Consider the following 22,705-nt stretch of genomic DNA (forward strand, 5'->3'; position numbering starts at 1 on the left):
TTAATGAAAAGGCACCCTAGAAGAAGAACAGCTCAGAGCTGTATAAATTTATATGAAAGGCCCTCTCTGCATTATCTCGCTCATAAGAGTCTTCTACATGCAGGAGTAAAGGCAAGTACTTGTATACCTGTGATTGATAGTGGAAAAAAAAAAAAAAAAGGCAGCTGTAAATAGTATGTTTCTCTTTCTATTCAACATATCACACTTGCTCTCTTTTTATGGTAAAAGAAAACTTAGAGATAAGTACTCATTTGCAACACTAGGTGAATTTAATTCAGTGGTTCCTTTCTTACACCACACTTTACCATTCTTTCCGCTTTGACACTTTATTATCAGGTGGGAAAGCCAGAGTGGGACCTCTCGTTGGAGCCTGTGCCAGTACCTTGTGGCTGGCAGCCTTGCTGGCCGATTCCTGTTCATGCCTGGGTTTTCTGGCATCCATCGCAAAGTGGGCAGCCTGTGCCAGCTAGCAGACTATTAGTCCTGTCAAATATTGTGACTCTCTGGTGAATAGCACAGTGTGTAGTGTTGGCAACCCTAGAATAGCTAAGCCTACTAATAATTACTCAATTTGCAATTGTTTACTGCTTTGTGTGTGAAGGCTGGAAAAATTCTGACATATACAAAAGGATAAACGTTAATCTGCCCTGTGCCTTTGCGTTAATTACCTTTCTTCCATGATTTCTCTAATAGCTGCCACATTAGGACCTGCTCCTAGATGGGTATAAAAAGGACCTTCATCTTTTTCAATAATTTGCTCTGTTGAGATAATAGAAGATTATTATTTTAGACCTCAATTATACTAAATATAAAGGCTACATCCACAAAGCTTAACCCCCAACTACACATTAAGGGCTCTAAAAGTGACTTTAAAATTTTTTTTTCTTTAAAATGAGTAAATTGATGGACTGATCTATTAGAAAATGTGCCACATAATTAAGTATATGTACATGCTGGTTGTTGGATAAAAATATATTACATTTCAGATATGGGATAAAAAATTATTTTGAACCAAATAAATGAAACTAAACAAAGAATACAGTGAGGGAATTAGAATGTATTATATGTAGTATCAATTACAATCCAATTTTTTGAGCTGAAAAAAAAAAACATTTAAAGCTAACTGGAAGCCTACCTGTTACTTGGATTTTAAAATATTAAAAATAAAATTTCCTGCTCTATCCCACCCTCAGAATATTGCTTGGTTTACTGTCAAAGATACCCCTTTTTCCCCTTACTTCCCCACAACATTGAATTACTGTTTTGCAAATAAGAATAGTCAATCCAGACCCATATTAGTATGTACTTTACAACAATTTATGATGAGATAAAATCCTGGAGAGTCAGGCAAAAGGAAGGGGCTGTTGCAAAACAACAAAGATGGAAAGGTGGGAAGATAGGGTTGGGTGATAAGAGAAGAGTGAAGACGATTACAACTTACCAAATATTATCTATGAGATGTGTGGTGTTTTAGCCCAGTGAGGCAATTTAATAACCACACGCAAAGAGGGACAGTAGGAGTCCTCCCTCCATCCTCCTACACAGTGTGGGGTATCTCATTGCAAGAGGGAAAACATGGCACGGGTAGGCCATTAGCCACACTAATTTAACATTTGTGTTTTCAAATGTCTTTTACTAAATCTATGCTGCGTAGCTGTAATTAAGATCTTCATCTCTACCCATGTATATATCTACATCCATCAGCAAAAATATTTCACTATTCCTACAGACCTATTATATATCCTGAATTTTAACAAAAAGCTTTTTTAAAAAAAATACAGGCATACCTCGTTTTACTGTGCTTTGCTCTTTTGTGTGTTGCAGTTACTGTGACTTTTACAAATTGAAGGTTTGTGGCAATCCCAACATGTTAACTATGTCTATCAGTGTCACGTTTTCAACAGCATGTGCTCACTTCATGTCTCTGTATCACATTTTGGTAATTCTCACAGTATTTTAAACTTTATTATTATATATGTTATGGTGATGTGTGATCAGTGATCTTCGATGTTACTATTCTAATTTTTGGGGGGTGCCACAAACCGTACCCATAATCTGATAAATGTGTGCATTCTGCCTGCTCTATCAACTGGCCATTCCCCTGGCTCTCTCCTTCTCCCTGGGCCTCTCTATTCCCTAAAACACAACAATAGTGAAATTAGGCCAATTAATAACCCTACAGTGGCCTCTAAGTGTTCCAGTGAAAGGAAGAGTTGTATGTCTGTCACTTTAAATCAAAAGCTGGATATGATTGAGCTAGTGAGGAAGGCATGTCAAAAGCCAAGACAGGCTGAAAGCTAGGCCTTGCATGCCAGTTAGCCAAGTTGTGAATGTAAAGGAAACGTTCTTGAAGGAAATTACCCCAGTGAACACATGAAAGGTAGGAAAGCAAAACAGCTTTACTGCTGATATGGAGAGCGCTGTAGTGGTCTGGATAGAAGATCACGCTAGCCACAACCTTCCTTAAGTCAAAGCAAGGCCCTGACTCCTTTCGGTTCTATGAAGAGAATGAGGAAGCTGCAGAAGAAAAGTTGGAAGCTAGCAGAAGTTGGTTTATGAAGTTTAAGAAAAGCAGCTATCTCTAGAGCACTAAGAGGAGCACTAAGAGTCTCTATAACATAAAAGGACACAGTGAGGCAGCAAGTGCTGAAGTAGAAGCTGCAGCAAGTTATGCAGAAGATCTGTCTAAGATCACTGATGAAGGTGGCTCTACCAAACAGCCTACTATTGAAAGAAGATGCCATCTAAGACATTCATAGATAGAAGTCAATGCCTTGCTTCAAAGGACAGGCTGACTCTCTTGTTACAGGCTAATACAGCTGATGATTTTAAGTTGAAGCCCATACTCATTTCCCATTCTCAAAATTCCAAGGCCCTTTAGAATTATGCTAAGTCTACTCTGCTTATGTAAAGTAATGGAACAAAGAAGTCTGGACGATAACACATCTGTTTACAACATAGTTTACTGAATATTTTAAGTCCAGTGTTGAGACTTACTGCTAAAAAAACAAAAACAAAAACCTCCTTTCAAAATATTACTGCTCAAGGCACCTAGTCACCCAAGAGCTCTGATGGAGATGCACAAGGAGATCAATGCTGTTTTCATGCCTGTTAATACAACATTCTTTCTGCAGCCTATGGATTAAGGAGTATTTTTGACTTTCAAGTCTTATCATTTAAGAAATATATTGTTAGTCTACAGCTGTCAAGATAGTCTTCTGATGGACTGGGGCAAAGTACATTGAAAGCCTTCTGGAAAGGTATCACCATTTTAGAAGTTATTAAGAACATTCATAATTCATGGGAGGGGGTCAATATATCTACATTAACAGGAGTTTAGAAGTTGATTCCAACCCTCATGGATTACTTTGAGGAGTTCAAGACTTCAATGGAGGCGGTCACTGCAGATGAGGGAGATGTAGCAAGAGAACCAGAATTAGAAGTAGAGCCTGAAGATGTGGCTGAGTTACTGCAATGTCATGAAAAAACTTGAAAGGATAAGAAGTTGCTACTTATGGGTGAACAAAGAATGTCTGAGATGGAATATAGTGCCAGTGAAGATGCTGTAAACTCTTCTGAAATGACCACAAAGGATTTAGAATATTATAAAAACTTAGTTGATAAAGCAGCAGCACAGTTTGAGAGGACTGAGTCCAATTTTCAAAGAAATTCTGCTGCAGGCAAAATACTATCAAACAGCACTGCATGCTACAGAGAAATCTTTTGTGAATGGAAAACTCAATTGATATGGCATTTCATTGTTGTCTTATTTTAAGAAATTGCCACACACACAGCTGTCCCAGCAACCTTCAGCAACTACCACCATGATCAGTCCACAACGATCAATATTGAAGCAAGACCCTCCACCAGCAAAAAGATTAGCACTCACTAAAGGCCCAGATGATTGTTGGCATTTTTTAACAATAAATTATTTTTTAAATTAAAGTATATATTTTTTAGACACAATGCTATTGTACACTTAGTATATTACAGTGTAGTATATATAAATAACTTTTATATACAGTGAGAAACCAAAGAGTCCTTACAACTTGCTTTATTGTAATATTCACTTTATTGTGGTATGGAGCCAAACCCACAATATCTCTGAGGTATGCCTGTATCATATTTTTTAATCAAAAAGTTGAAATTTTAGAGAAACTGGAATCAAAATGAATATAAATCACAACATTCCAAATGTATAAACGGAGAAAAGGCAACTTTAGGAGCACTAAGAGTGTCAGCATTATAATTTCCTCCAACTCAGGAAGACTGAAGATAGTAATTTCCCTATTAACCAGAAATCTTGTGAAACTAATATATTTTACCTTGAATTAAAAAATACTTAAAGTTCCCACATTAGACTGCATATGGTATTTTTTCATTTTAATAGATTATTTTTTCTGCCTAGCTGTCTCTCCAGGAGATAATATACAAAGAGCTAAATAGATGAACTGATCTAAAACAGATACATCCAAATTTTAGAGGGTCTGAATAGAAGGAAAAATAAACATGCACGATTATTTAATTCTTTTGGAAAAACTGCATGTAAGTGAAATTCTCTTTCACAAGACACAAGCATCAGTAACTTGACAAAAAATGTAAGCTTCGGATTTTTATGAGCCTTTACAAATTGCTGCCAGATTCAAGATTTAAAAAAAGAAGGAAAATCCCATATCTGAAGATAAATTTGCTAATTCTGGATAAACACCATGTGTCTCAGTACATTTCTGGCACTTACCTACACATCTGCATGACGGGAAATCATACTGAGTCTTGACAGGTGTATCCAATAAATTTTTTATAGGAGTATCTAGTAATTTGGAAGGTGACTCTATAAAATTATTGAGAACAGAACCAGCTGTTCTTTTGGTTGGTGTCTTTTCTGAAGAAGTTGCTTGCTGCTCTAAAGCTGGGGTGTGGCTATCAAGTTCTGCAGCAGTGGTTTGTCTAGTCAAAACTGTGACTGGCCCTGACATTTCAACTTTTACTTGCTTCTGTGATTTGAGAGTAAGAGCCTTATGGTCAAATAATGACTTGGCCTGAAACTGCTTCAGATGCTGCTCCATGGTCTCAATGATGCTCTTTTGCTGCACATTATCACAGCTTGGAGGTGGATTCTCTTGCTTAGTTACCTTTTTCCATGTTTTGTTTTCTGGTGGTGCTGTGTGCATACAGGCATGTGGCTTGGATCCAGGTTCCACCTTAATTGGCCTGTGCATCTGACTATGGCAAGACTCACTTTGGGGTTGCTGTGTTTGCTGCTGTTCTTGCTTGTGTAAGAGATGCCACCTTAGAGCAGCATGCTTTTGAATGTCCTTCTGGGGAGGGGTCTGAGTGTGACTTCCTCCCTGGTCAGGCACAGGAAAAACATTTGCTTGGTTATGTATCAAGTACCTTTGCTGAGCAAGTTGCGCAGCTTGTTGACCAGACATATCTTGGTTTCTACTTTTATATCCCTGTAGAACTGAAGCTTGTTGTGACTTCTGCTCCTGTTCTTGAAAGCACCTGTGAAGAAGATCTTGCTTTGGGATCACATTATTTGGAAAATATTGCATGTGATGCAAATTTTGGATCTTGTTTCCTGCAAAAAGTTCAGGATGTATAGTCTGTTCTTTATTCTCTGAAACTAAGTGTGTATTGTTTGAACAAGAAACCTGTATTTTGCATGCACTTGATTTTACGGTCTGACTATAAGGGGAATTTCTACTATTCATATTCTGTACTTCCTCCAGTCTCATTTGGACATTATGGGTCTGGAACTCACTTGATTTTGAATACTGATTTTCACCATGAAAACATTCTTCCACTTTAATCTGGCCAAAGAATGATCCTTCTCTTTGCTGATCATTGTTGCTTTGGGGGTGAGGAAAAGTCTGGAGTATTTCTTCTTTATTCTTCATTTGTAATTTTTGCTGCTGTTGCTGGTTTTGAGGGAGATGTGAATTCTGGGATGGTTGTGTTTGTGCTGCCTGTTTATGAGGCTTATGTTGCAAAAGGTGTGAGTTTGAAAATGGCTCAGTCTCTGAAGCCTGTTGATTCAAGTGCTGTTTCAACACTGGGGACATAAGTTTTTCAGTTTGGGAATCTGCTCTTTGTTGAAAATGAAATCTAGTGCCACACAGGGACTGCACATAAGCTTTGGGTAAATGGTTTGTTTTGGAGAAGTGCACCTGGTGTGAGGGTTTTTGGAACTGGAGATGTTGGTCCACTGCACCTTGGGACTGCCCTTGATTCATTTCAGCTTGGTACATTTGTGACTTGTGCTCCAGCTGTGTTGTTTTCTGGGTGTAAGCTTGCCTTGGGAGCCCCCCAGGCATGTTGGAATTTCCAGTGTATTGTTTGGAGGTCATTTGATTGGAGAGATTGGATTGATACTGAAGAACTGATGGCAGTGATGCCTCATTACGTTTTAGATGGGATTCTGCTCGGTGAAAATGAGGGGCCTTCAATTCAATCCATCCTGGTTTCAGATAGTGCTGTGTTGGGGGCACAAGATCTCGTGTTTGTTCCTTGTCTCGACCCTTCAGAATCTCTTGCTCTTTGTTTCTCATCAACTGCTGGCAGTTGTCCTGTAGTTGTCCAATGCTACCAAAAATTGGTGTGTGATGCTTGAGGTGTTCTGACATTGGTCTTGTTTTCTCAGAACACAATGGAACAGTCATTGTCCCTGCAGTCTGTATGTCATTCCTGTTCACACAATTATTCTGAGGCCTTTCAGAAAGCATCGGAGAAGGGCTGCATACATGTGTAGATGGATTAGGACTCTGGGAAGGTGGTGCCTCAGGTTTACCCTCTGTTTTCACTTCCCTTAAAAGTGTTGTGTTACTTTGGTTGGGGTAGTGGTGGTGTTCTTCTAAAACTCCACCATTCAGAGTGCTTTTTCCTTTTGAAGGAAGCTGAGGAACCTGTGAAAGAGGAGGAGGGGGAGAAAGAAGCAGTTGTGATGGTGGTGGTGGTGGTGTGGTAGTGGCAGAAAAGGAATCTTTAGTGAACACTGAGCTTTGCTTGAAGTAAGCACCATTCATTTCATTTTGCTTTAAATACCGTTCAGAGCTGCCACCAGGAGCTTGCAAATTGCTGCTGGAACCTGAACAGAATTCTTCACCAGATGCTAGCTTTGTGGTTCCTTGGATGTTATTTTCTGCAGGAGATGGGCATATCTCAAAAACTGATTTTTGTTGTTGTAGTTGTTCTGGTTTCTGAAAGGGACAGGTATCGAGCACTGCAGCTGGTTTACTGGCATTATCAGCATCATCAGCATCACAGGCCTCAGTCACCACTGCAGCTGGCTTTGGAGGCAGCTCAGAGTTAGAGGTCTGTGCGGAATTGATCTGCCCTGAGGTATGCGATGGGTGAGTGATCTCACAGGACAACTCATTAGTAGCCTGACTGTTAATGGCATTTATGTGAGATGTGGTTTTCTGCACCGCAATGGAAACACAATCTGGATAATATTGAGACAGTGTTTTTTCCAGGAGTTCACCGTGTGTGTGTTCCATGGAAGAGGCAGAAACTGTAGCACCATTAGGCATTAGCACTGCCTTGTTTTTAAGTAATACAATGTTCTTGTCACGGTAATTAGCACTTTTCCCCTCCTGCTCATTCAGAATCTGAAGTTCTGGATTTTCAGGCCCACTGCAGTTATGTGTTGAAAAACTGCTGAAATCTTTAACCGCATGTTCTTGGGCTACAGAGCTCACAGATTCTTTCTTATCACTCAAATCGGAGACATTTGGTTGACTGCTTTCACCTGGATTTCTTTCTTGGCTTACCCCGAAGTTACATCTTTCTCCATTAGCCTTTTGGTCTTGTTTCAATTTCTTGATCTGAAGGAGCCCAGAGAGAGAAGGTTCACTAACTGTGCGTTTTATTCCTCCATTTTGCAAACACTTGGAATACCCTCTACTTTCTTGTATAAAGTCAGGACTCACACGACTATTCTGGCTTCCCTTCATATGGGGTATTCCATAATAACTTTTGAAAGACTGCCACTTGGTGTCTCCATTTACTTCTGGATGAGTTCTCTCAGGCACTGGGCTTCCATTCTGGAGCTTTGTAGCCAGAGGTTCTGTCTGGCAAATGGGAGGTGATGGTATCAGGAATGGACTTAGTCTGTTGCCCTCAACATGGTTGGTTCTATCGTGTTCCATCAGGCTTGCTTCGGGGCCATCCACAAGGCTGCCCTCTAGTTGAATTCTAAAGAGCATGGAAACAAAAATTAAAATGTGTTTATATAAATATATATATATATAAAAAATACTAATATATCTTAAGGAATAATTGTGCATAAATATTAGAATACCTAGACATAGCAAACTGATACTTATTTTCATGTTTCATAGTGACAACTGACAGCTACTCAGGAAATAACCATTCTTGTCTACCCAGCAACTCTCAAATATTTATGGTCATGGAGAACAAGGGTGATCAAAATTACCAGCTAATGTGGGAAGTTCATAGTCTTAGTTGTTAGCATCAATTTCATTCCCAAATAATTTTTTGCCAAAATGCTAAAAATAATTGAAAAATACCAACTTTTCTTTTCTCTAGCACTTCATTTATCTAATCACTTGCTAAGTTCTATCAACTCTACTTCCTATATATTCCTTTAATCATCTTGACTGCTACTTCATAGCTCAGATCTTCTCTTTATCACTGTGCCTCCTGATCTACTGCAGTTTTTTTTTTTTTTTTTTTTTTTTTTTGAGACGGAGTCTTACTCTGCCACACAGGCTGAAGCGCAGTGGCATGATCTTGGCTCACTGCAACCTCCGCCTCCCAGGTTCAAGCGATTCTCCTGCCTCAGCCTCCCAAGTAGCTGAGATTACAGGTGCTTGCCACCATGCCCAGCTAATTTTTGTATTTTTAGTAGAGACGGGGTTTCACCATGTTGGCCAGGCTGGTCTTGAACTCCTGACCTCAGGTGATCTGCCCGCCTTGGTCTCCCAAAGTGCTGGGATTACAGGCGTGAGCCACTGCACCCCACCTGCAGTAGCTTTTTAAAAGGGTTCTCCTCCCCTAGCCCCGTCTGCCCTTCCCCTCCAGCCCTTTAAGGTTCCCTTTAATTTGTTATCAGAAGGAATGTTCTAAAATGCAAATCTGATGTCATATTCTCTTTAACACACTGGCTTCAACTTGCCTGCATGGTTCTCAAACTATTTCATCCAAATACACCTAACAGATAAGGCACACTCCCTTCAGTGTTATCAATATTCCAGGTGACAGAATAGGGGTGATGAAAAGTGTAGTTTATGAAAAACCCTTTCTAGGTGATTCTATGTTTTCCTCTACAGGGGCTAGCTGCCCAAATCTTTTGAGAATTTCGGTTTAATTTAAATGTTTTCTTCCCCCCGCATACAGGCTGTTTTTTCTGTCTTCCTACTCTCTCTTACAGTTTATACTCCAACAATAACAACGGCTTATAAATATCCAAACATAGTAAGCTGTTTCAGAGTTTCATGCCTTTGGTTTTCTGTCTGCCTAGAATGCCTTCTTAATCCCCTTATTTGCCCAAGGACTCTATATAGAACTCTAAACCTGCCTCAGCTATCATCTTCCCTAGGATTCCGTCTTTGACTCTCTAAAAGAATTAATCATTCCTGCAGAGAAAAGGGAACACTTATCCACTTATTGCTTGTGGGAATGTAAACTAGTTCAGCCATTGTGGAAAGCAGTGCGGTAATTCCTCAGAGGACTTAGAATTGCCATTTGACCGAGCAATCCCATTATTTGGTATATTACCCAAAGGGATATAAATCATTCTACCATAAAGGCACATTGCACGCATATGTTCACCACAGCACTATTAACGATAGCAAAGACATGGAATCAACTTAAATGTCCATAAGTAGCAGACCAGATAAAGAAAGTGTTACATACACAGCATGGAATACTACACAGCCATAAAAAAAATACAAGATCATGTTCTGTGCAGCAACATGGATGGACCTGGAGGCCATTATCCTAAGGAAACTAACAAAGGAACAGAAAAATACCCCATGTTCTCTTAAGTGGCAGCTAAACAGCAAGAACACATGGACACAAAGAGGGTGAACAACAGACACCAGGGATACCTTGAGGATGAGAGAGGGGAGAGGATCAAAAAACTACCTATCAAGTACTACACTTATTACCTGGGTGACAAAATAGTCTGTACAGCAAACCCCCAAGACATGCAATTCACCTGTGTAACCTGCACCTGTACCCCTGAATCTGATTTCATTCATTCGAACATTTTTGAGAGTAGTACTAATGAAGATTTCAGAGTCCCAATAATACAGAAAGCCAGAAGAAATGGCACCAAAAAAATTAATCCATTGTATAAGGTATCTGCTTTATTTTCCCACAGTCTTTCTCATTACATTTATTTTAAAAACATAAGTAGAAAAAAAAAAGACTTTTCTCTTTGGGCAAAAAATAACTATTAAAACAGCTACTGCTTGATAAACAAGAAAAATGAAATAGAAGAAATAAGAATATAAATGTTGAAAAGCAACACTAAAGTTATTATTTACAGATAAGAAGATTATATACAGGTCAACCTAGAGAATCAAGTAAAAAATGGTTACGGTTTTTGAGAATTCAGTAAAGTAGCTGAAGAAAAATTCATGGCCTTGATTTATAAGAGCAACAACCAGTCAGAAGTTTTACTGGAATAAAATACTGTACTTATAATAGAAGAAATTAATACACTAGGAATAAGTTTTTAAAATGTGGAAAACCTATTTTAATACAACTTTAAAACTATACTAAGTAATATATAAGTACAAAAACAAAACAAGTGAAAAGCTATAATATGTTCTTAGATAGTTGTCAAATTATTCACTTAAAATACTCTTACTAAAAGTACTTGCACAATATTTTGAGGAATTAAGGAAATTGACTCCAAAGTTCATGTGGAAAAATAAATTGGGTAGCCAGGAATATTCTGAAGAAGAATTGTATGGGGCCTAGTAGCCAAATTAAAAGATATTTAAAAGCAACACAGCTACTATACTTGAAACAGCTTATGTTTGCACATAAATAATATTAACACGATCAATGGAATAAAATTGAATGTTCAAAAATAGACCCAAACCACAGAAATATGCTACAAGATAAGGAGATGGGATTTCAAAGACATACTTGATATTAGAACAACTGGGTAATCTCCTAAAAAAAATGATAAAGTGGGATCATTCCCTTATACTTTATACTAAGATAAATTCTAGATGAATTTAATATATGAATTCAGGAAATAAAACTCCCCCAAAATTTAAAAACAATCTGAGAAAACTTAAAAAAAGTCTAATGACTGGGTAAGTTCTTTTTTTGTGAAACAAAATCTAGAAGTCATAAAAGATGGGAAAGTTTGCTAAAATTTATGTATGTCAAAATAAACATGTAAAAAGAGTTAAAAGTTGTATAAAACTTTTCTTAACATATAGGACTCCTACAAATAGATGAATAACCACCTACTAAAAAAATGGACAAGGGACATGGACAGTTCATAGAAAATGAAATGTGAATGGCTCTTTTAAGTATTTAAGAAGATGTCCTACTATTGCTCATAAAAAGAAATGCAAATTAAAACTGCAACAAGATACAGTTTTTCTCTTCTCAAATTAGTGAAGATAAATAAGTTTAATACTACATTATGTTTGGCAAGCATGTGGGAAAACAGATACTCTCTCACATGGCTTTTGAGAGTCAAAACTGCCACAGATATGTAGGATGACAATTTGGCAATATCTATAAAATTTCAGAAACGCTTTACTTGACCCTTTTAAGAATTTATCTGACAGGCCAGGTGTGGTAGCTCATGCCTATAATCCCAGCACTTTGGGAGGCTGAGGCAGGTGGATCACCTGAGGCCAGGAGTTCGAGACCAACCTGGCCAACATGGTGAAACACTGTCTCTACTAAAAAGATACAAGAATTAGCAGGGCATGGTGGTAGGCACCTGTAATCCCAGTTACTTGGGTGGCTGAGGAAGTCCTATATGTCCACCCGGGAGGTGGACATTGCAGTGAGCTGAGACTGTGATGCTGTATTCTAGCCTGGGTTATAGAGTGAGACACTGTCTCAAAAAAAAAAAAAAAAAAAAAAAAAAATTCGGACAAATATGCTCATATATACATTAAATGATGTAGGCACAATCTTTTGCAATAATAAAAGGTTAGAAACAACCTACATCAATAAGGGTTATGTTAAATAATTTATGGCACAGCCACACAATACCATGCAGCTATTAAAATTAGTATCTCTATATTTTCAGATGGAAGTATCTCTAAGTAATTAAATGGAATAAAGGAAGCCACACAACAGTTTATATAAGAATGCTACAACCTATACCTTTGTAAAAAAAAAATCATCTCTGGAGAATATATAACTGGCCATAATAATTTGCCTTCAGGAAAAAGAATGCGGCAGCTGGAAAAAAGCACTGGGAGGGGGATTACTTTTAACTATTCCTTTTTTTTTTTTTAAAATAAGTTTCAAGCATGTGTATTACTTAATAAATAAAATAAAAGGCCAGGCCTGTAGTCCCAGCACTTTGGGAGCCTGAGGTGGGCGGATCATGAGGTCAAGAGATCAAGACCAACCTGGCCAATGTGGTGAAACCCCACCTCTACTAAAAACACAAAAATTAGCTGGGCGTGGTACGTGTGCCAGTAGTCTCAGTTATTCGGGAGGCTGAGGCAGGAGAATCTTTTGAATCCGGGAGGCAGGGGTTGCAGTAAGCCGAGATTCTGCCACTGCACTACAGCCTGGCAACAGAGCGAGACTGTCTCAAAAAAGTAAAGTTGTAACTCATATTGGACAAACAAAGTGATGTCTTTATTTCTGCTAGATTTATTTCCTCCCATACGTTAAGAGATGGTCTAGATATACATCATCCAGCACAGTGACTAGTCACATATAGCTGTTGAGCCCTTAAAATGTGTCTAGTTCAAATTGAGATGTGGTATCTGTGTAAACATTTAGTTTGGATTTCAAAGATTTAGTGTGAAAAAAACATAAAAATACTCAAGAAATATTTAAGACATGTTGAACTATTTTAAATATATTGGGCTAAATCAAACGTATCATCAGTTTGTTTCTTTTTCACTTGTTTTAATGTGAGTACTAGAAAATGCAAAATTCCATGTGGCTTACATTATGTTTCTATTGAACAAGAAGAAAATTTGAGTGAGACAATGGCTCTTAATCATCAATAAGACCTAATAAAGAAACTTGAGGTTTTAAAATCATGAAAACTGATCTGTAGTCTTTGATATGAGAGGCCTCTCCAAAATCAGGACACCACCACTTTTCAAAAATTAAGGAGCATAGAAATAAATCTAAATAAATCCTGTAGAGACAAAGTCAATTAGCTGTTCAGATACTACAAAAAAAAGGCACTTTTCTTTTGGTAACTGTAAAACCAATTCATTTATAGAGCAATCAAAAGGTATTTACATGTATATACATGTGTACATTTATGATAAATTATATAAAATTTGTAGGATCTGTACATAATACATGTTTTTCTACTTTCTAAGGTAAAAAATATGTTAAGCATTTAATATATTACCTTTAATTATGATCCATTCCACATAATTTTGGACATTCTTTAAAGTGTCAAGGGCAAATCCTTTGATACGTATAATAATAGCTACTAAGAAATGAAGGTGACTTAAAATGAAATGTATTTCAATATGGAGTTTTAAACACAATGGCCATTTTTAAACATTATACAGAACTATTTTGTCTGTGACAGCAAGTCCTTTCATTATACAACCATTTGTGTGAAAAGTTTAATGGTTAACTTTTTCACAGGAAGGGCAGGAAAGTTATATGTTAGAATGAGGAAAATTTGTTATTGGTCTTTAAATCTTATTTCAGGAAATTTAAACTAATAAACTGCCATTTTAGAAGGAGAAAAAGGCAATATTTTCTTTTACTTTAATATGTGGTAAATCATACTTTTTATATACATAGCCTGGAATATTATGATCCAGTAACCCACTTGCACAGTACTCTTTCAAGCTCTTAGTGCTTGCATACTGATGTTGATAAAGTATTACTTTGTTTAATAAAAAAGAAGGAAATGAGACCTATGCATTTTGCTCATTGTAGAAATACTGAAAAAGCTTTCATGCTGTAGCTTTTATGGGGTCATTTACACAGTGTTTTCAAGCTTGCATAAAAAGCCTACATAAAGTCAATAATTTTTGCATAAGATAAAATCTTCAGAGATGAATTTTTGTAGATATTTACCTGCTATTCACCTGCTATTCAGTGAAAGTGTAATGATTTTTTTTTACAAATTTAAATGATTGCAAAGAAAACTTTTTCAAAGTTAAACTGTTTTTCAGATAAATATAAATTTTTGATATAGAGATTATTTGTGTGATTTTTGCTTCTCAGAGACTAAGAACAAAAATGTAATTTTAATTCATATCTGCTCTTATAAATGACTCATCGGAAATATTTTGAAATACCATGATTCTGTTTTTAGTTGAAATTAAACATCCTTCTGTTTTTTCCTACACCAGAGAACATAAAATTAATATGGTATATAATGTTAATCAAGATACTGTTCTATTGTGCAACGAAATATTCAAACACTTTTTAAAGCCAGTTATTGAAGGTCTATACATTGTAATTCATTGTATGCAAAATAGTCCATGCCAAATAAGATTCTACCTATAAAAATCATTCCCTAGATGGAAACAATTTTTATTTTAGAATGAGAAGCAACTTTACAAGAGGACAATGCCTTTCCTAAGAGGATGCTGGCCAATCAAAATTAAGGCCTTTTTTTGGGTTGTTAAACTGGTTATGAAGTTTATATACAAGAACAGAGACAGAAGAACCTTTGGGAAAACATGGAGTGACTAATTGTTTACCCAGGGATGATTTTCATGATGTCAATACTTCACTCATTGCACTTAGTTAAAATTTAAGAATGAATATAGCTTTTAACATATTCCTTAAGAGATGCTCTTATGGGATATAGCTGGTATCATGTTATCAACCTACAGCTCATGCAATTCCTGAAAATTTCACAATGTGCTCTTGAGAACTGGTTCTAAGCACTGTCAGAGCTACCAAAATATTAATAAATTATATTACTCTTTTTTCCTCCTTTTGAAAATACAAATGAAATTTCCCTGAGATCAAATACATGCCATATTATTTTGGCATCTTTATTTTCAGAATTCTACTGGACAAATTCTAGAAGCTCTTGCTTCTAGAATGACTAAATAGCATTTTAACCTTTTGAAAGGTATGTTAGGCTGTCCTTGAGCTGCTATAAAGAAATAGCTGTCTGGGTAATTTATAAGAAAACAGGTTTAATTGGCTAATGGTTCTGCAGGCTGTATAGGAGGCATAGCACTGGCATCTGCTTTGGGTGAGGCCTTACAAAGCTTACAATCATGGCAGAAAGCAAAAGGGGAGCAGGCATCTAACATGGAGGGAGTGGGAGCAAGAGAGAGAGGAAGAGAGAAGAAGAGGGAGGGAAGAAGAGAGGGAGGGAAGGAGACAGGGAGGGGGACATGCCACACACCCTTAACCAGATCTCCTGAGAACTCACTATCAGGAGGACAGCACCCTGGCATGAGGGATCTGCCCCAATAACCCAAACACCTCCCAGCAGGCCCCACCTCCAACACTGGGGATTATATTTCAACAGGAGATTTAGAGGAGCCAACATCCAAACCATATCACAAGGCTAAGAAATTCTAAACTGACACTCAAATATGAGTAATAATATGTAACAATGATCTTAACAATGTATAAACATTTCAGAGTAGCAGCAAGGATCTAGTACCATTTTCTCATTTTAATGATGTGAAAACTGAGGAATCTGCCCATGGTGAAGCATCAAAACAGAGGCTCCCACAGGGGGTAGGCCTAAGCACTCTGGAAGCTCTCTGAAGCTCTTCCCACCACATAATACTAAGAAAAGTGCATAATTCAGGGAGTAAGTTTTGTTATTAAATTCACATTTAGCCAACAATTTAAGCTTTTTTTTAAAAAAACAAAGTATTTTGGTTACGTATCTGTAGGTCTGTAATTATTAAGATGATTAAGGGCATTCTGCATGTATTTTACCAACAAATCACTTCTTTATGTGGTTTGGGATAGAATAAAAAAGAAAATGTAAACTTTTAGGACATGGAATTTGAAGCTGCCACAGAGTTATTCTGATCCCTTCTTTGCCACATTCCCAGATTATCTTTGCAATGCTGGACTGCTGATGATTTTTCTCTAGAATATTTAACGATGATTTATAAATCTCCCCAGGTAGTGTCACTAAGAGAACTGGAGCTCAACACATTAGTTCATTTAGTTTTTCAGTCCTGTTGCACTGAGTTGAATCCTCACTCAGTGCAGTTGCTATGGCATGGAGCTAACTCAAAGATGCATACATCCTCTACTGCCCTGAACTGTGGTTATGCTGAGGCAATGAGACTACTGAAGTGCCATGGGAATACAGGAGAGGGGAAGAGTGGAGCACTTGTCCCTGTCTATGTGGGCATATCAGCCACCCAAGTCACTCTTGTAAAATTTAACTTCATTTCTTCTTGCTGTAGTATGAGAGAAAAACACTAAGTCAAAGGTAAAAGGCTGACAACAAATGTTCATCAAAGCTACCTACAACATTACTGAGGGAGGAGAACCAGTGACCTAAGTAGAAATGTGCATCAGTAGTCATCAGGTACAGAGAACACCACATAAAAAACTCAATACAGTGCAATTTTTAAAAAACTATTAAGACAACAAATGAGTTGTGGAAGCTCTTCTGATTATTGAACCCTTAACCTAGGAAATACATGACATGTTTATATGCTTCACTATAAACTTATCTTTGCTTATCAAAATACAACATATAGCTCATTATTCAAACTACACACACACACACACACACACACACACACAGACACACACGATTTTCGACTATATGGTGCAGCATGAGATTTCTTCATAGGTTTACCAAAAAGACAACAAAGTGAATTAAACTTTAAGAATGAACAAAATATAATGCTAAAGTTGTAAGAACTTTGGTATTTTTTTAAGTCTAAAACGGCAGTTTTAGAAATTATCATTTGCCTAAATGATTAATTAAATCACAATTTTAAAATGTCATAATAAAGATCCCACTAGTCATATTATGTATGTCTATCCTTTTATTCCAATAATCTAATGTTCTTTGCAATGCATGGACTTCCAAGGAACGAAAAAGAGTATTTCTATTTACTATAAATGCCACCTTTTTTTTTTTTCAGAAATTCTAAAGGTCAAATTATAACCAGGCAATTTAACATAAATAGAAACATGCAACAATTATATGGCCACTCAATAATTTCAGCTAATGCCCCAGAATAAATTTTTATAAGCTACGAGACAGAGAGAGAGAGAGAGAGAGAAAGAGTGGCTGAGATGTCAATTATGTTAACCTTCATCTTCTATGTCAGAGGCATGTATTAATGAAGCATGTTTATCTCAACAGAAAATACTGGCCTTTTGACTACTAGCTAACATTCTGGTTTCCTAAGACCAAAACAGGTTTTAGCCACAGCAGTTTTCCTTTGATTTTGTTCCTTCTCCCGCCTCTCTGAAAATAATTTATTATAAATTCAAGTTGCATAGGCAGCATCTGTGAAACAATTACTGCATCTAGGACTGACTCTGCAGTCTAATCCATCATAATTATGACAGGCCTCTTTGAAGATGCTATGATGCATGACTTAAAAATAGCACATTAGTGTGCAAATGGATCAGCATCTCATTTCACCAATATGCATTTAGGATTGTAATTTGCTCCATACCATTTGACTCTTTGGATTACTCAAGAATGGTAGCTGTATCTCTCACCACATAAAGCTGTAGATACGCTCAAATTTGTGAAGAGGGCTTGATTTTGCTTTTGTTTTATTTTTTGGTTTACTTATTTTCTAGGTGGGGGCATATCTTTTATTGCTCTAAGAGAAAAAATACACATCATTTAAATTTTATGTCAACTTTTTTTCAAGGAGACAAAAGAGTCAATTTATAGATTTGTATAGTTGCCATTCTATAAGGTAGTAAATTATTTTTTTCTATAAAAAAGTTTTGCATGTCCTAATACTACATGTATATATACATTACTCTACCATCGTGAATCCTGTTTATTTATATATTCAGATTACTGAGGGTAAATACTTCAGACTGCTTACTTATGGGAACTATATCTGCTAAAGGCACTGTGTTTCAGGATCAAACTTATGGGAATCACTGTATATCTCCCTGTGACTTCCACTGACAGGCTTTAACTCTATTAGTGATTCAGGGTGTTAGGAATTAAATGTTTATTGACATGGAAAACACTAAGTAAAGATGATGTATATGGCCACACCTCCTGCACAGATGGCACTATTCTCTAAAACTATTTTGGATTCTTCCTATCAACATGGGATATAGCTTGTGTCAATTATACACTTATTTCAAGATGTGTGCAATGCAATGGACTTCATTATTGTCTACTAAATTTCCCTCTGGATAGTGTTCTAAAATCCCAAGCAAAATGTTGGTTTAAATTCTTATCTTCTGTATCTATTAAGTTCTCTCCATTTAGTTTGACTTTTAAAATTACTATGTAATATTGGGATGGTTGCCAAGTCTCACTCTTGAGGTAAAGAAAGTGTTTTTTTATAGGGCATTTCTTACAAAATTAGAAACTATTCTTCATTAATATTAACATTATTTAATATTTAAATATTAAAGCTAAAATTTTAAAAACATAATCCAAAACACGTATTTTTCAACAGCAAAATTAATGTATCCAAGCTACATGTTAGACCTGGAATATAATGTGTTTACTATATGGATTAAGTATGGAGAATATAAGGTGAATTAATATTTTTAAGGCAAAGCTAACTTTTCTATTTCTCATTTTGTAAGAACTTTCTATTTTAATATTAAAAAATCTGTGAAGATGTACTTCACATCTCTTGAAAAAGGACTGCTGAACACACAAATATGTTAAAGTCCTCAGAGAAAGTTCCTCCATTTCTGAAAAGGTGTTAATTGGACAAGTAGCTGCACATACACATACAGCGTGTGCACTGCTTCTAATCTAAATCATGTGCACAGGAGGCTTTGTCAGGTTTTTCATAATCCTCAGTAGGGACTCTTTAATTCCCATGTTTAAAGTTTTAAAATGTGTTTCTTAAAATGGCAGTACAAACAAAATTTAATAACATATAGATTATTTGAGGGAGAAAAATTCAGAGGAATGCCACTGAAGATTAGAAGCAGATTAGCTCAGAGATAGAGATCTGCATTTAAGAACTGGAGACACCTGCCAGTTTAGTATAAATCTGCTTTCAGTTTGCAACCCAAGTTAGCCAACCAGTTTCTCATTGGTAAAATGGGCATGATCTTTTGTCAATTCTCTATTATCCACGTATCTGTTAATCCTGGAATTGTTTCTTGAATTTGGCTTATTCCTGGCCTTTCTCCAAGTCTCACCAAACTAGTGTGTACTGAAGGAAATAATAATAATAATTATTATTATTTAAAAAGAGAAACATAATTAGAAATGTAACTTGTCACAAATATTATTTGTTTCTCATAAATTATTTTAAAAATCTAGATTTTTTCCACTTTGGTTGAGTCCCGTTTTAGAATGGATAACTGTGAGCTGGTTGTCCTTACTGGAACACTGTCTAGGATACATTTACATTATCCAATGCTTGAAACCGTCAATTAAATAAAAGTGTACTTACAAAAATTGCAGAAACTGTTTAGGCTTGGTCATGCTCTAAGAATCTGTCCGGGTCAAGGAAGCCCCAGCAGAAAGAGACTGTGGGGTAGACTCAGCAGACAAAGCTAAAGTAGCTATAGTGATAGAAGAGATAGGGGCAGATCTCTCATATCAGGGTACTGTGCAGTGAGAACCCTTGTAGGCCTCTCTAAAGAACCCTCCATGTGTGTCAAGAGAGAGCCAGTATTTGGATGCCTGCCTCATAGAGGGTGTCCAATAGTCAGTCAATGCCTGGCAGAAAAACAGCAACATCCAAAGTCCTGCAGTCTTGTTTAGGAGCTTAAGGAGCCCTGAGCTCCTTTTCATCCTTCCTCAGTCCTGCCCAATCTCCGAGACACTGGTGTTCAAGGTAGAGAGGGAGGGGAAGTATCAGGAGGGAGGCTCCCCTACTCTCAACTCCAAGGGTTGGAGTCAGTGTTTAAGTTTGTGCTAGGAGAAGAACATTGACTCAGGCTTGAGTTGGGAGTTTTAAAATGAATAGGACTGAGTTTCAAAGACTAAAATAAAATTGTTCTAATAACCAAAAGGTGCTGTAAAAATTATGTTATCTGGTCAAGAAGACACCAGAGGCTGAAGGGGTGAAGGAGACTATAATAGTATTTTTGAGGGGCAACTGTAGAAAAAAAATACTTTCATTTTTATATACTGAGGTATGATTTTTCCAATAGAACCATTACATAAGGCCAACAAATGGGTTCTAACAATATATATGAATTTTATGTAATTTCTAGGAGGTTTCATAATCATTCAATGTAGTTATATAATGACACTGGTAGAGTTATAAAAATAATCTGTCAAGGTATCCATTCTTTCACGCAACAAATATTTATTGAACATATTCTATGTGTCAGGCACTCTAGTAGTCACCAGTAATACACCACTGAACAAAAGAGACAAATATTCCTGTCTTCTTTGACCTGATATTCTAATGAGGAGAACAACAATAAACACAATAAGAAAGTAAATTATGTGGTGTGGTAAGAAAATGTTGAGTGCTAAGGGAAAAACAAAGAAATAATAGGGCAACTAATGGGAAATCAAGAGTATTGGGGAGTGGCTGCCCTATTAAATACTATATAGTGAGAGTAAATCTCATTAAGATAGTGAGATCTGAACAAAGTCTTAAAGTTGAGTTATATAATAAACATCTAATTCACCAAGATGATCTTAATTAATCCATGCATAATTCTTTATTGTTGGATACACTGTCTCATATCTTCAGCCCTAAAATCAAGAATAGCAAAACAGAAAACAAACAAACAAAACCCCACAAAGCTATCAAAAGGTAGAAATTAACCATATTAGAGTCAACTAAATTGTCATATCCCCAGGGGTTTCTAAAATACTAATGTGAAACAAACATGACATACCTAGCATTTTATTTAAAAACTCTGTACCAGGAATCCTTGCAACACAGGCATTTTGACAATTATGTACTGTACTGTATCCCTAAAACCTGCTCCTTCTAAAAAATACATTGTTCCCTACCATTGCCTCAAAAGGCATGCCATCGATGTTTTGGAGAAGTTTTGTACAGACTTGAACAAATTCATTTTCTTATTGATCTAGTCTTAATCAACTGGTTACCATAACAATCTGGTCATTTTTATTCTTCCTATTTTGGAACAACTAGCAATGATCATGTTTTAGTTAATTTGTAGGATATTACAGTTATTTTTGAGAGTAAGATGAAGATCTTCTTGAACATTAATAATGGAGATGCCATTAAACCAACTGCACATCCATGAGCTATCAATTTAAGAAATTTCAATATATGCCAGTTCTAATGAAAAACTGCCAACATTATTTCATAAAATAAACAAAATAATTTCAGTCCATCCAAAGAAAGAGTAGAAGAAATTCTCTAGTAGGTTAAATATTAGGAAAATGACAAATTTCAACTATACAGATGCTTTAAAAGAGTATCATATAACCACGTGTTCATCAGAAAAACACATTAATGTTCCCATACATGATGAAGATTACTCTAATTTTATTTGATCTGAAAAGCTCTGATAAATAGGTTAAGATCGCCTAAAATTATAGAGCATGTTTTAGATTATCTAAATAGTAATAGGAAGACTATATATGTATATATTTTTCATTACAAAAGGTTCTTCTAGAAACATATCTATAGGATCCAGAAGTTGCATAAAATATGGTCTCTATCTTTAAGAATTTTTAATTATTTAATTGAGAAGACAAGACACATACATACAGGACATAGACATAGTCAGAATAAGAATGCTGAGTTTTGGTTCTAAATGTGGATTTGTGAGCAAGTCATAACCACCCCACATCTCCATTTTTAAAAATCTATAATGTAATATGAGGGGAATGAACAAGATTACATCTAAGGTCATCTTGTGTTCTAAAAAGCTATGATTCTCTAAAAGTGGCAATGATAAACATCTACTAGGGCTTCAATTAAATAAGTCATCACAAAGACCACTTTCGGTTTGAAGGGTATAATTTTTACCTCATTTTACACATAAGTAAACAGAAGCTAAAAGAATGAAGTGGCATGGCATAGCCGACATGAGGAAGAAGTAGATATAAAATGCAGCCCTGTCCAACTTCTGAGTCAAACTATGAATAGACAGGGATGATCTGTTCAGGACAAAGAGGCAGATTTGGTGCTCCTTATTAGTACTGTCCTTGGAAAATAAACACTGGATTGGCCAATATGATTACATCACTAGGCACATAAATTCTTCCATGGGGCAGGATGATTAAAAAGCTTTCTTCATTGAGGTCTAGATAATAAATATTCCTTAAGACTCTTCATCTTCAAGAAACACTGGGTGCCCTTAAAGCAAGTACCCTGGACAGTGGACATAAATAATATTTTGAAAATTAAAAATGGGAATTCCTGATTATTAACTGAGAAACTTACAATTTTGTTTAAACATCAGTCTCATGTGAGTT

At 36.3% G+C, this 22,705-nt stretch overlaps 1 protein-coding gene across 6 annotated transcripts in view; it reads right to left on the reverse strand.

Annotated features, from left to right (window-relative positions):
• Window positions 1-22,705, reverse strand: part of TET2 (tet methylcytosine dioxygenase 2) — a 132,451-nt gene that overhangs the window by 37,501 nt on the left and 72,245 nt on the right. For 5 of the 6 annotated variants that reach the window (XM_050791474.1, XM_050791470.1, XM_050791473.1 and 2 more), the window contains 2 exons: window positions 4,739-8,196; window positions 669-759 (listed from right to left, as the gene is read on the reverse strand). In XM_050791474.1, coding sequence (XP_050647431.1) covers window positions 669-759; window positions 4,739-8,150 — 3,503 coding nt within the window. In that variant the 5' untranslated portion in view covers window positions 8,151-8,196. Of the gene's footprint in view, window positions 1-668; window positions 760-2,614; window positions 8,197-22,705 lie in introns of those variants that run through there. The other variant, XM_050791475.1, reaches the window with a different exon arrangement.

The sequence above is a fragment of the Macaca thibetana genome, chromosome 5, assembly GCF_024542745.1.
Source record: "Macaca thibetana thibetana isolate TM-01 chromosome 5, ASM2454274v1, whole genome shotgun sequence".
Classification (NCBI taxonomy): domain Eukaryota; kingdom Metazoa; phylum Chordata; class Mammalia; order Primates; family Cercopithecidae; genus Macaca; species Macaca thibetana.